Source organism: Archocentrus centrarchus, chromosome 22 (assembly GCF_007364275.1).
Source record: "Archocentrus centrarchus isolate MPI-CPG fArcCen1 chromosome 22, fArcCen1, whole genome shotgun sequence".
NCBI lineage: Eukaryota > Metazoa > Chordata > Actinopteri > Cichliformes > Cichlidae > Archocentrus > Archocentrus centrarchus.
In genome coordinates this window covers 17,554,930-17,568,760 of record NC_044367.1, presented here as the reverse complement: position 1 = coordinate 17,568,760, position 13,831 = coordinate 17,554,930, and the positions used below count along the sequence as shown (strand labels likewise).

General features: G+C 39.4%; 3 protein-coding genes across 3 annotated transcripts; 2 read left to right on the top strand and 1 right to left on the bottom strand.

Moving 5' to 3' along the window:
* The first annotated feature begins 824 nt into the window (after positions 1–824).
* LOC115772907 (rab GTPase-activating protein 1-like) lies at positions 825–6,009 on the top strand. The gene is made up of 8 exons (XM_030719351.1): positions 825–1,278; positions 2,091–2,171; positions 2,306–2,416; positions 2,672–2,776; positions 2,892–2,975; positions 3,057–3,128; positions 3,351–3,617; positions 5,455–6,009. Exons 1-8 carry the CDS (start codon positions 1,168–1,170, stop codon positions 5,683–5,685), a joined length of 1,062 nt encoding a protein of 353 aa, XP_030575211.1. The 5' UTR covers positions 825–1,167; the 3' UTR covers positions 5,686–6,009.
* A 358-nt stretch (positions 6,010–6,367) lies between these two features.
* Positions 6,368–8,865, top strand: ebi3 (Epstein-Barr virus induced 3). Its single transcript, XM_030718638.1, has 6 exons — positions 6,368–6,493; positions 6,617–6,731; positions 6,935–7,034; positions 7,519–7,636; positions 7,737–7,900; positions 8,656–8,865. The coding sequence occupies exons 1-6, from the start codon at positions 6,388–6,390 to the stop codon at positions 8,809–8,811; spliced, it is 759 nt and encodes a 252-aa protein (XP_030574498.1). The 5' UTR covers positions 6,368–6,387; the 3' UTR covers positions 8,812–8,865.
* A 216-nt stretch (positions 8,866–9,081) lies between these two features.
* odf3l2a (outer dense fiber of sperm tails 3-like 2a) lies at positions 9,082–11,055 on the bottom strand. Its single transcript, XM_030718639.1, has 5 exons — positions 11,007–11,055; positions 10,536–10,646; positions 10,270–10,386; positions 10,025–10,166; positions 9,082–9,427 (listed from the first exon to the last, which is right to left on the bottom strand). The coding sequence occupies exons 1-5, from the start codon at positions 11,053–11,055 to the stop codon at positions 9,082–9,084; spliced, it is 765 nt and encodes a 254-aa protein (XP_030574499.1).
* Positions 11,056–13,831: the final 2,776 nt, after the last annotated feature.

Here is a 13,831-nt window from a genome sequence, read left to right as displayed (position 1 = left end):
CCTGATTGTATGTGAAAAAAGAATTTTGAATTCTATTCTGGATTTTTAACAGGGAGCCAATGAAGAGAAGCCAATATGGGAGAAATCTGCTCACTCTAGTCCCTGTCAGTACTCTAGCTGCAGCATTTTGGATCAGCTGAAGGCTTTTCAGGGAGCTTTTAGGACAACCTGATAATAATGAATTACAAGAGAAACTCTGCATCATTACATGAAAGTGACACAGACTGTGGGGAAAAGGTGCAGAATCATCTTTGTCATTCTGCTCTCATGCTTTGGTATATCAGTGCTTTACCTGCTGGACCCGTTTCATACCCTGTCAGGCGGCTTTGCCAGTGAAAATAATAGAGCGACAGCTCTCTGTCACGCCAACACCTGCAGGTGACAGATCACAAATACCACACCATTTGCTCTTTAAATACATAAGCAACGGCTGTGGCTGGCAGGTTCGCGCAGCATCTCTGCCTGATAGACTAAGTGTGAAGGAAAAAAAAACTGAAAAGTTTGAAGGCTGAAGTGTAAAAGAAAAAAAAGCATCCTGTGAGCTGATTTTCACCAAATAAATTGGAGTGAACCAGGTATCTTGGTTTGTTTGAAAGGTTCAACTTCAGAGGTGTTCTTTGTGTGTGTATACATATGTGTGCGCAAGCGAGAACATGGACGTGAGTTGATATGAAAGGTGAGCTCTGTTGTGGGTGTGTATGGCTGTCTTGTTGTCACACTCCCTCTCAGGTCACTTGTAAACCCTGTCGAACCTGTTACTGCCTGAATACCTGAAGACTGTTGTGTGTGACACCGTAGGCAGTTCTTACTGACTTCTACTAAGGGTTTAGGCAACTCTACGCTTTATCGTTTGGTGTGGGGTTTTTTTTACTCATTTTTAGACTGTGAACAGACTCCTTGTACCTAGATGACTTGGATTAAAACTTGATTTTTCCTGTTTATGCTCAAATGCTGGACTCCTCATCTTCATCTCTGCAAGTAAAATGAGGTGACTGGATTTTTATGAACTTGCTTCTCTAATTCACTTGAAAGACACCCTTGTCCTTCAGCCCTGACATTATCCCAGTTACTTCTAGTCGGTCTGGTTAAAATTGTCGACACAACGTGCAAAATCTGTTTACATCTGATTGAGTGGAAGGAACTCTTGCAGCTGCATATTAGGACAAGATGATGGAAGAGGTGTCTGCAGTGACTGCTTACGATGCCCATACTATCGGCCAGATGAGCGAGGAGGAGATTCTTGCTTCTCTGGTGGCTGAAACAGAACCTAAATTCACAGTAAGACTCTCATTCTTCATAATTAAGCTGTGGAGTAGTAGAACATAAGTCTGCATTTACTCAAGTACTGTGCTTAAGCAGGTTTGTGCTGCCTATTTTTATTTCCATTTTTTAGATGTCTACATTTCAGAAGAAATATTACAGATCTGGCTTGTCTATCCAACAGTGCATACAAGTTTCACAAAAGCACTGTCTCTACAAGAGAAAAATTCCTATTACATATGAATGCATATTAACAATGAATAGAAATGATTATGTTAATGGCTTGTAAAACTCACGCTCATTTTAAGTTGCAGATTATCCTTATTTGAATGTTTATTAGAAGCAAAGCATTACATGGTTGGAGTGCTGCTCTAAGCTTGCCTCCAAAGGCCTGTTTGGAATTGATCTTTGCAATGTTTCTACATCTGCTGCATGAGCTACTGGCTAAATGTCAACGGCAAGTACAAGCATAACACACAAAACATTCCGCTGGATGGATTTGCAATTCCAGAAACAAGGAAATGATTTCTAGTTGTCCATTTTAGATATCTGAGATAAGGAAATTGTCATTACAGATTTTAAATCAAAGCCCTTCCTTCTACTATTATTATTCCCTCAGGCATTGTAAATGATCATTTCCCCATGTGCTTATTTTATCTTATCATGGTGTTATCTCCCTCTGGATCTCTTTCTTGGGCTCGTTCATTTGTCACGCTCATCCCTCATCGAGCCCAATATCTGTGTGGAGGAGATAGCGTTCTTCAGCTCAGTCAAATATGACAGATTTTCTGTATTGTTATATTTAATATATTTTGACTCTCTGCCATTAGGTCCCAACAAAGGAAGCTAAACTGAAGGAGTGCCGGCTTCAAATAATGGATGATGAAGAAGACACTTTGGACAAATACGTGGTGAGAGATCAATCCTGACATCTTTTGCCACGATGAGTGTTAGGCCCAGCACAAATTCAAGTTACGCTCTTTTTCTAAAATGTCAATGGGTTTTAAATGCTGGGACTTTGATAGATTATTCCTGTGGTTTGCAGAAGGGAAACCGTCAGCTTCAGCAGGCCAGCCTTCGTCTGGAGCAGGAAAATGACAACCTGGCCCACAAATTGATCGCCAGCAAGGTAGCCCTGAGGAGAGATCTAGACAAGGTACAATTAATTACTGCCCTTTGCAAAAGGGTAGAGAAACCCCACAGGAAATTAATAAAGTGTAACTGTAATAAAAATATTGTATTTGGCGTTTATTTTGCACATCATTAGAATAGCACAGTCCTTTTGTCTTATTGCATATTAACTTCTGGTATTGTGCATGCCCCTGCACTTACATCCAACATCAGGATAAAAAATTAATTTACAATAAAACTGTAATATCCTGAGCTGATTGTTGTGATTGTGTCTTTGCAGGCTGAGGACACAGTGGGCGAACTAACTAAAGACCTTGTGCAAACCAGACAACAACTGCAAGCCACGGAATATGAGAAAAGGGGTAAAGAGGAGGAAGCTGCCATGGTAAGATTAAAGTTATTTATACGTCACATGATGGTATAGCACCCCACAGCCGTTAGAGATATTGATATTTAACTGCAGGCGTTCCTGAGTGAAAGAATGCTCTCTGTAATTATAGTTGAAGGAAGTGTTTCGGAGAGAAATGGAGAAGGCTGAGCAGAAACTCAAAAGGTCGTCTGGTATCATTGCAGACTACAAACAGGTACAGAGAGTTTATAAAGTCACCAAATTATTTCTGCTGCTGTTTTCCTTAATTATGTTAAAGTCACGATCTTTGGCTCAGATCTGTTCTCAGTTGACAAACCGTCTTGAAAGGCAGCAAGCCGCCCACAGAGAGGAGATGGATTCACTTAAGGTGAGGGTAGCGCTCTTCCCGTGGAGCTTTGCTGTCATCTCTTCTTCTTTTATCTCTCCTTTTAACTCCGCCATGCTTCGCTTTTGTTGTATAAAATTCTTTCAACCTTTCGATTAACTCATCAGTTATTACTGAACATTCTCATCAGAAATGATCTATAACATATGCTTGATCTGTATCATTTCCTGCTTGTAACCATCAGGATTTTGTTTTACATTACAGAGTGCAATAAAAGCTTGCTCCCACTGTCAACACACCGTGAAATCAGATGAACCATTCGACATAGGTGAGAACTCAGAAACTGAAGAGCAGACAGACCATCAGAGAATTTCTGAACAGGGCAGGGAGGAGAAGGCTGAAGGTTCCAGGATGGAGGAGCAGAAGAGGAGGGAGCAGGAGAAGGAGGTCCTCAGGGCTCAGATTAGGGAGTTGGAACAGGAGTTGGTCCAGACCAAACTACAGATGGTGGAGACAACGTGCAAAATCCAGGTAAGACCAGGCAGTCAGACTATTCAGAGATTTTGGGAATCTAAGCAGACATATCTTGCTCAAATCGCTGAATATCACAAATATCTACAAGTGTGTGTGTGTGTGTGTGTGTGTGTGTGTGTGTGTGTGTGTGTGTGTGTGTGTGTGTGTGTGTGTGTGTGTGTGTGTGCGCGCGTAAAACTTCAAAACATGCACTTTGAGGAAAAGGCTTGTATGTATAAGGGCTGGTTTGAAAAACCTTCCAAGCTAATAGTCATTGGAAAATATCAGTGTTTTGCAGATAAAGAGATATCTGTGTGTATGGCAGCCAATGAATAACAAGGAACTGCAGCACAGAAATGCCAAAGAGATTTGAGATGGTTCAGATACAGTACAGTGTCCCCGTTATGTAACTTTGCCACCAGAGAGCCAGTAGAGTTTTACACTGTAAAATGTGTCACTCAGTACGCATCTTGGTCAAAGTTAAAATAAATCCACTAAGATCTGGAATAAATATTGGATGACCCCCATCCAGCTGTGGTTGCAGACTGAACTGGGTTTTCCTTTTCCCCAGTCCCACTTCCTGCTCAGGGATACTCACAAGTATGATGAGATTTGTAATTCTTCCAGCATGTTCTGTGTCTGTGCCGGGGTCTCTCCCTGGATTGATGGATAGACGTGGCTGGGGAACCTGATGTGAAGGTTCAGAGAAGGCATCCCGATCAGCTGCTCAAGCAACCTCAGTTGGTTCTTTCCAAATGTGAGGGTAGAGCAAAAAAAAAGTTGAATTAGATTTTTATTTTATTTATTTATTTTTTTTACTGTATATCAGCATAAATTTAAGCTCTATTACATTAAATTAGGCTTTTCCTAGGGAATGTGTTGACCCCTCTCCTCTAATAAAGTTGTCCAACAAGGACTTTCCAGATATGAAATTTTCATTAAGCATAAGGCCATGAAGACAGAAAACAGGACAAGGTTCTGAAATACCGTTTGTGTTCCAGTAACACACAGGTTTGACAGTACTAGAAAGTGGAAGTGACGAAGAAACATTTTCATGAAGAAGCAGAAATACTCAAGCAGGAACAAAAACAAAACATGATTCTTTCCCGTACCGACACCTCAGAAAAGCATCTTTGCTGATTTGACCACATCCTACTTTTAACCTTAACAAGGATACAGAATAAACTTGAATAATATTTAAATATTATGAAGTACATTAAAGCGCTTTGTTACTTTTGGTGCTAAATTGAAGATTTTATGCAGATGAATGAAGTATGGTTTGAAGTATTTTGTTTATTTTGTACTTTGAAATGTACCTGTTCAGTACAAATTCAGTTAACCAAGTGCCATACTTACCATCTTTATTATTATATGTATACACTTATTTTATTTGTTACAACATATATATATATATATTTATACATTTATACATTGTCTCTATTTTTTATACATTTTATTTTCTGTATATATGTTTAGACATTCTTTTATTTTCTGTATATTTCTAGAAGTTCTAATTTTTATTTTATATTTTAGAAAGTCTGACTTTCTATTGCATGGCACTGAACAGGAGTGGCCCTCCAATGTCATTGTACATCCTGTATAATGACAATAAAGGCATTCTATTCTATTCTATTCAAGTATACCACTGACCTAAAATACAGATACCAGTACACAATTATTACTATTATTTAAACCTATTAAAAGTAAGATTAATTGTACTACATCAAAAACATCGGGACAATATTTCAGAATCTTTCCAAGAAGTAGAGAAACATAGTAAAGTTAATTCATAATGCAGGAAACTTCACATTTTCTGCTACGTTTGCAGTCATTTATTCATATCATCCTCATGCAGGATCTGGAGCACCAGAAGGGAATCCTGGCCGATGATCTCCAGGAAGCAAAGAACAGCTGGATCAGCAAGACCTTCACTTCCCTGCGGACCTCCAGCGGGGGACTTCACAGTCTTAATATACACAAAGACGGGGCTCACACAGTGGGTTGGAACCTCCACAAAGCCTCCCTGTCTGGATGGAGCCCCAAGAAGCTATCGTGGCCTCACAGGGGCAATCGAGAAAATGTCTGATAGTTTAAATGTGCAGAAGACCTAACACTTGACACTGGAGGAGGATCAGCCTTCTGCTGAAGTATGACCTTATTGCCTGAGTGATAACTCACATTGTTATGTACAGAATGATTTAAAACTGCAGCTGCTGTTTATTAATGTGTTTACTAGTCTAGACCACACCATGAGCAGAGGAGAGTCCCAGAGAGCACTGACAGGTATTACTGTATCAAACAGGGACTTTCTTGACTTTTTTTTTCACTTTGTAGATTTTCTATAAACTGATCACTTTCTTTATATATTTGTAAATACATGTCATGTGAGTCTTCTGGAGACAGATCTTTCATTTGTGAGCTATGGAAATGCATCATTAAAGCAAGCGCCTCTCAAAATGTTTATGACGTAAGGAAACCTCACTCAAGCGTTGCAGTTCTTTTTTTTTTTTCCGTTTCCCGAGAGTACCGCACTTCTTCTTTCATTTTGAACTTTTAAAGCGGTGATCAGCAGTGATCAGCTGCAAATCACACAGAGAAGGGGAGACTGTAATGCAGGTTGTTATCTCTGTACTTTGGCACAAAGACCCGGTGTAGAGCTGCAAGAAAAACAAAGTTAACGACAAGGAAATAACAGAAAAGAACAGCATTAACTTGCACAGGGGATTAAGAGTTAACTGAAAAATTTATAACGCTACTTGGAAAAAAAAACACTTATTCCTCTGAAGCAATGACGGCTGCAGCGTTTGGCAGTAGGTATGTCACTGTTACCATACTGATGTGCATTTTGGGAAGCCAAGCACTGGACCTGCTGAGAGCAACTGGAACATCAGAGAGTGAGTACTAGTCTGAGTGTGTCTGTATCTTGAGTATCTGCGTAGCAAAAATGCAGCATATTCAGTTTTAATATCGATGCTTATGTTCTGCAATCAGTGACTAAATCCTATTTTTCCTACCAGATCCCCTCTCCGTTCCCAAGGTGCACTGCTGGTGTTCGACCTATCCAAATGTGGCCCATTGTACCTGGCCTGAACCTTCCCACTCCCCTCCAACGCATTACATTGCAACCTATAGGTAAGTCTGAGAGAGTTCTTGTGGGTGTTGACCCAAACCAATGACCCCTTTTTAGTAAAACACACTCTGCCTATCAAGTGTCATTAAACAGTTTATTTGTGTGTGTGTGTGTGTGTGTGTGTGTGTGTGTGTGTGTGTGTGTGTGTGTGTGTGTGTGTGTGTGTGTGTGTGTGTGTGTGTGTGTACATGTTTGTGTTTACAAGTGAGAGACATAATATGACAAGCACCAAGGAATGCCATCTCCTCCCACCCAGCTCTTCATCCTCTGGTCTGATCTCGACACCATCATCTACCTCTGAACAGGTAGCAGTTTATAACCTTAACAGCTGAAGTAAATGGTTCATTTTCTCTGTCTATTCATTTTTGGAGTTAATCTGACATTGGATCTGCATCTAGGAATTTTACAAGCAAAATTCCCTGGATCCTGAGACTTAATTCACGCATGGTGTGGAGGGAATTTTCAGCCTTGGGGTGATGTTAGCCAAGAGGAAGGAGAAGAAGGGGTTTTCCAGAATTCATACAACAAAACTCATTTACATTAGATGCCATACTGTATACTGTACTGGAATGATCCACAAACCTGAAGGGGCAGGCAGAGTTTGGGAAAATCACCCTCCCCCTTTATTTTTTTAATCATAATAGATAAGAGTTTCAAGTTTGGCTTGTGACTCTAAGAAAACCAGGGTGTCATTATGTTATGAGCTGTGCATGATTACTAATTCTGATCAGTCCTCATCATTATGTGAATTCCCCTTATGTTTTCTTTCATCTTTTCTTTTTTTTTCAGCTCTGGATCTGCCAGCTGCCCAGCCTGAAACTTCTTACTGACTACATCATTAACATCACAGCAGTTCATTCTGGAAGAAGCATCTCCCATCTAACAAGCTTCATGTTGGAGGATATAGGTGAGAACTCAAAGTATGCAGATTCTAGTCAAACTTCACTTAGCTCGATAATCCAATTCCTGTTTTTATCTAAACTTTTCTGTTCTCCGTCTGTCTGCAGTGAAACCAGATCCTCCCATAGATGTCCGGGTTTCCCCTAATAACACCAGAAACTTGCTGGTTGAGTGGTCTCCTCCACCTACTTGGACCGACTTGGCAGTCTTCCCCCTAAAATACCAAATACTCTACCAGTGGGAAAACAAGGGTGCACGAAAGTCTGTTACTGTAAGTACAATGTTCATCAAGACACAGCATACTGTAAATCTGTTGCAACCACAAGTGTTGCAACCACAAGAAGTCCACATTTGACGCATACACAAATATCACATGTGTAAGTTCAAAATTACCTAAATTTTTTAGGCAACCTCAAGTTTTTTTTTTTTGTTTTTTTTTAGTTATTTAAGCAAATTTTAATAAATTCCCTTCATGTCTGAAATCCTATTTTTAGCTACACAGTTTTGTAACACATGAAATGACACAGCTTTTAAATTTTTCTTTCTATCCTTTTCTATTAATATTCTATCATTAGAATATGTAAATTAGAAGTGTTTCTGTTTAAATGTTACACAGCTCTTGACTTTAAGTGTTCAGAATTGTGATGTGAGATGAATATAAAAGATGCTTTCTTACAAGCAACTGTTTATATTTCTACTAATAATTACCACTTTCTAAAAAAATCTATTTTTTATAAACCATTTGTAAGATGTGAGTGATTATTTATGAAAACTTTAATGGGGCTCCGCTGTAGCTCATTTAAAATTAAGAGTAATGATGAACAACACTAACATCTGCATTATTACCAAACTATCCAATTCACATTCAAATAGTTTATGACTCACATTTAATAAACTCATTATGAGTCTATATAAATTGTTACTTAACATAAAGTAGGCACACCCTTTGGCCACAGTGTTGATTTATAATCTCCTGATATTAAGTATGTGTGTTTTTAAATATATATCCTATATTTTCTCCTCCAGCTGGGTCCATTTGAGGACACCAAGGTTGAACTGAAAGGCCTTAACCCCGGGAGGGCATACCTGTTTCAGGTGTGTGCTCGGGAGCTGCTTGGTCTGGGCAAGTGCAGTGACTGGAGTATACCAGTGAAGACTACAATTCCAAGAAAAAGATTGTAGGGAATTCCTCTGACTTCTTTTTTCATTTAAACTTTTCCTGTTAAGCTAAAACTGAAGCACACAGTTTTGTTTTTTAACTAAACAAACACAAATTATTTATATTATTTTATTTATTAAAGACTACTGTAAAGGGATATTTTGTGTACAGTTTACAATGCCAATTTCAATTACTTTAATTATTATTATTATTTTTGTAACACTGTTTTGTCATTAAGTCATTAAGCAATGAAAATTAATAAAAAATAAGACCTCTGAAGCAAATCCTCATCATCAGTCATTTACATTCACCACAAGTGGGGTGACAAACTCAGAGTGTCTGATGCCCAGAGTAAAGGATGGCGGTCTGGGATGGTGCAACTGAAATCTCTCCGGGCTGTAGGTGCCAGGGCCAGGAATAGCAAAGGAATAAATAGGCCTCTTAGTCCTGCCCTGCATGGTGAAGGATGGTTGACGGTTGTGGTAAATGTCTGGGTTGGTGCTGTTGTACTTTCCTGGTCCGGGAGTTGTAGCGAGATCTTCAGCGGGAGCTCCAACTTTTCTCCGACTTGAGAAACTGTAGCTAGCACTGGAAGGTTTGTGAGGAATATGATGTCCCAGAACATTAGGAAGACTGTAACTGGAAGATTGAAGAAAACAATATTAAGGTTAACAGAAACACTCTCTGTGATGTTAAATGAAAAAATCTGTGTTATTCTGTGTTTGAAAATTCCTCATGTCTTTGGCACCTATTCCCAAGCCCATGCTCTTTTTTAAAGGAAAGAAGGCCATGCTTCTTTCCTTTATATATATATATATATATATATATATATATATATATATATATATATATATATATATATATATATATATATATATATATATATATAGTGCTGTGAGTGCCTAAACACAACTATAAAGAAGTTTAATGACACTGTAGTCACTAAGTGATACTGCAAACAGGAGTAAATGGTGCATTTCCATTTAGTTGAGAATTAATAATCATTTGATGTTCTAGTCATTTTTGTGTGTCTGAGACTGAGTGAGGTCACCACAGTACCTGTGTTCAACCCAAAGTATATAATGACAGCCACAATGCAAAGCTAAAGGCTTCAAAACAGGGATCCACAAACCGGCGGGCGATGTCACAATGGCTACATCCGTCTATATCACAATCAGAAAAACACAGAGCACCACCAGCTTTGACCTTCAGTCAATCTTTCCTCTGTGCCCTCACCTGTTGGGTGCTGGTACAGCATCCACAGAGCGGTATCTGGTTCGAGCTCCAATAGTGTGTGATGGAGGTCTGCGGTGGCCATTGAGCGGTGGAGCCCTCTCTGGACTGTAGGCCCCGGGTCCAGGAGTCTGGAATGAGTCATCTAATATAGACAGAAACTAGTTTGAAACTAATTCCTTTTCTTTAGGAAAAATATTCTGGAAGATGTTTTTTTGTTTTTTTGGTTTCATTTTTATTATCTTTACTCCTTGCACGACTTCCTCTGCCCAAAATGGAGTAAGATGGCGTTTCCATGCGGCCAAACCGTGTGACATTTGCGTCAATGTGGTACCCCGGTCCTGGACTGGAGTCTACAGAGACCACTACAAACGAAATCCATAAACCATTAAAGGCTTATCACTTTAACTACTCCTGCTTAGCATTTAAGTACTTCTTTATAGCACTTCTTGGGTAAAGATTTGGCCACTGAGGGCAAGTTTAACAGAACACACATAAACATCTGACAGCTTACTGGCACTGCTCATACGACTGTGGAAGGTATATGCTGCACTTCTGGGCTTGGTGAAGTCATGGTTGATGTATCCAACTGTAGGGGGCAGGCTGTAGCGTCCAGGGCCTGGGCCTGACAATGAGTAGATGGAGGCGGAGGAGGATGGTGGTGAAAATGATGCAACAAATTGAGCTCCAAGCAGCAGTATAGCACACCCACCGCTCTTTGGCTTCGGCTGCATCGTCTCTGATGATTTCCATATGGAGCTCTTTGACTTATTTTCTATGGTTATGCATTTTAACCTACTTCCTCTGCTTTTTGGGGAATGGATTCTAAACAAAAGTAGAAATCTCAAACAAGTATGGAGCAATGACTGTATAATGCTGTGAGAGATTTTATAGCGAAAACAGTTCAGCTATAATACAGTCCATGTGGATGCAAACACACTCACACATAACCACACATGCGGGCATACACATTTCTCAAACTGACCTCTTTCTCTAGCAGAGATAATCGGCCGTTTCTTCTCCACTTCCTCCATAGTCTGCCAGCCTCTTTCTTCCTTCTTCCCTTGTTCTCTGCTTTTCCTATTTGGGTCCACTGTTACTTCAGACACATCCTCTTACTCCTTTTCTTGTGTGACTCTCTCCAGGTAAGTCTCCCAGGCTGAATTATTCATTATCATGAGGTGAAGAAATCCTATCTTTACTGAGGCCCTGATCTACACAGACTTGTTCTCAACCTTCTTCTCTCCAAGGTTCCTTGGGAAAAATAGTTTATACCAAATAGATGAATCACGATAAGGCTCAGAAGGAGCACAAATAATTGTTTGGTGTGTAAGTTCAAATGTAAAGTGCTCTGTTGAAACTGAATCTAAAGTGATGTATAATGATCATGTTGGTAACATGTAATGTTGTTCATTTGTAACACTATTCCAAGGTATTTGGTTACTGTACTGCAGTGTGTGTCTTGATTAGAACACGTATGCTCAAGTGACAGCATGTCAGTAGACACACTATTAAAGTGGAAGGACTTACAGCCGTCTTTTGCTGCATATTGATATCTTAGCATTAAAAATCAACCAGCTTGTTTGTTTTGTTGTTGTGTTTTTAATAATTGTACTTTGTAAGCATATTTACGTTGGTACAAGTGCTTGTGCTGTGCACAAATTTCAGAGGAAACAGTAACCTGTATGAATGATTAGCATGGGCCTTAAAGGCCCTCTGCAGCATTAACATTTTATGTGTTTACATACATATTTTACAGCAAAAAATGTTGAACATATGGCTAATTTGAATATAAACATATGTATAAGCAGTCACGAATGAGTGAAATAAAGCCCTCCATAAGACATGTAGGGCTGGTTTTGTATATGGCTCATTATTACCTTTGGCATAAATCAGCTTTCATTATGTAACTTTTTTTATTATTATTATTATTTTTGCTACAATACATTTCACAAAGGATTTTTCCCCCCTTAACATTAGACTTCCCCTTCCATTTTCTGCTGTTATTTTGATCTTTATGTCAATTTCCTCAAATTATTTAAGCATTTTTACCTAAGTAGGAATTTAAATGTGTGATTTTTTTTTACTTATAGTGACATATTTGTGTGTTGTTTTATTGCTACTTTTACTTGCCTTGCATTCTGCATTAGGTCTTGAATACAGCGCCCTGACAAACTCTTTAGGAATGCATGGAGAACCACAGCATATCTGACACTGGTAGAGCAATATTTATATTTGATTTATAAAAGGTTGTGTCAGTGCAGAGGAGAACAATGGATTTACAGCCAGAATTTCCATGTCACTGCAGGCCACTTTGACTGCTAAATTAGCACCTAGGCGCCATCTGAAAAGTGTCAGCTGCGGCAGAAATATAGGATTAACATTTGGCAAACACATCAAGCTGAGGAATTCAGGACCCTAGACTCTGGATGCAGAAGAAACTAAAAGCTTCAGAGCAGAGCCATGGCCAAGAAGAACCCCATACTTGTTAAATATTAAGCACTGCTGACTGACTACTCACAGGGGCAGTAACAAGATACTGCTTGTCGGAGGGAAATGAACTCACAGCATGACCAGAGACTGGCAGGAAACACAATCAGTGTCTCAGGTTTCCCATATAAACACTGACACAATATAACAAGCAGGGATCAAAGATGTTACTCGTTCTTGGGCTGGGATGGGATGTAGAGTGAATTCATTAGTTGGATGGAGACATGAGCTTTTTATCGCTCGCTCTAGACTCGTTCACATATGATATTTGGTAGATTGTAAAGCCAAGAATCAAAGGGAATAAAATAAGATGTAGTAAGAGACAACGCCGCTGCATGGCACTTTCTGTTTTTACTCCTAAACCTTGACTGCTGTGCTCCAAATACGTCACACCTGTTTCTACTTGCATTTTCTTTTTTCACATACCTACTCATTCTCAACCATTTAATGCTTCTTTCATTTTTTAATGTTTGTTGAAATGTTGTGGGTTTGTGCACATGATTGTCCCAGTGTTTCTACACCCAGGTCAAGATTAAAAATTCCCAAATAAAACAACAACAATAATTTACATACTGTGCTGCTTTTGTGTGATTATAGGCTAAATCATCTCATTTCTGCAGGGGGCTGGAGTCCAGCTTTCACAGGTCAGGAGGCCGGGTACACCCTGGACAGGTCACAGGTTCGTCACAGGGCTAACCCGTAGAGATAGACAACCATTCACTCTCACATTTATGCCTAAAACCAATTTAGAATCCTCAATTAATCTAAAAGGTATGTCTTTGGACTGTGGAAGGAAGCCAGAGTGTCTGGAAATCACCCACACAGGCACGGGGAGAACATACAAATGCCACATTGAAGTGCCCCAGCCGGTCGGGTGGATCTGAAGCTAGGACCTTCTTGCTGTGAGGAGAGAGTGACATTGTGACGCTCATGCCTAATATCTAGTCTGTATTCTTGTCAGTCCAACTCCTCCACTGCTAAGTACTTTAGGTCAGCTCTGTTTTCACCTCTTATGCATTATGGAGGTGACATAAAGAAATGATATGTTATTAAGAATCCATATCGTCACCCTCTTAAAATAATGGCTCAAGTCCTTTTTTTCAAGTTTTTCCAGAAACGACAAAAAAACTGAACCAAACATTGAAAATATGACAATTTAGGCAAAAAAAAAAAAATTTTAAGAGGGTGATGAAATGTTGTTTTTGACCACTCAAATTGCTGTTTGCAAAGACTTCGGTTCAGATAATCTGACCGAAAGGAGGAGCAGAGTCGTGTTTTTCCAGTGCTTGGTGACTGTTGTGCGCAGACAACTATTTTCCA

Excerpts from the sequence above, each read along its gene's own strand:
- LOC115772907 (XM_030719351.1), top strand. The coding sequence starts at position 1,168 with ATGATGGAAGAGGTGTCTGCAGTGACTGCTTACGATGCCCATACTATC. Across the intron at positions 2,417-2,671 it reads TGAGGAGAGATCTAGACAAG|GCTGAGGACACAGTGGGCGA; the intron begins GTACAATTAATT and ends GTGTCTTTGCAG. Across the intron at positions 2,777-2,891 it reads AAGAGGAGGAAGCTGCCATG|TTGAAGGAAGTGTTTCGGAG; the intron begins GTAAGATTAAAG and ends CTGTAATTATAG.
- ebi3 (XM_030718638.1), top strand. The coding sequence starts at position 6,388 with ATGACGGCTGCAGCGTTTGGCAGTAGGTATGTCACTGTTACCATACTG. Across the intron at positions 6,732-6,934 it reads CATTACATTGCAACCTATAG|TGAGAGACATAATATGACAA; the intron begins GTAAGTCTGAGA and ends TGTGTTTACAAG. Across the intron at positions 7,035-7,518 it reads CATCATCTACCTCTGAACAG|CTCTGGATCTGCCAGCTGCC; the intron begins GTAGCAGTTTAT and ends TTTTTTTTTCAG.
- odf3l2a (XM_030718639.1), bottom strand. The coding sequence starts at position 11,055 with ATGGAGGAAGTGGAGAAGAAACGGCCGATTATCTCTGCTAGAGAAAGA. Across the intron at positions 10,387-10,535 it reads CAGTCGTATGAGCAGTGCCA|TGGTCTCTGTAGACTCCAGT; the intron begins GTAAGCTGTCAG and ends TTTCGTTTGTAG. Across the intron at positions 9,428-10,024 it reads GCTGTACCAGCACCCAACAG|TTACAGTCTTCCTAATGTTC; the intron begins GTGAGGGCACAG and ends TCAATCTTCCAG.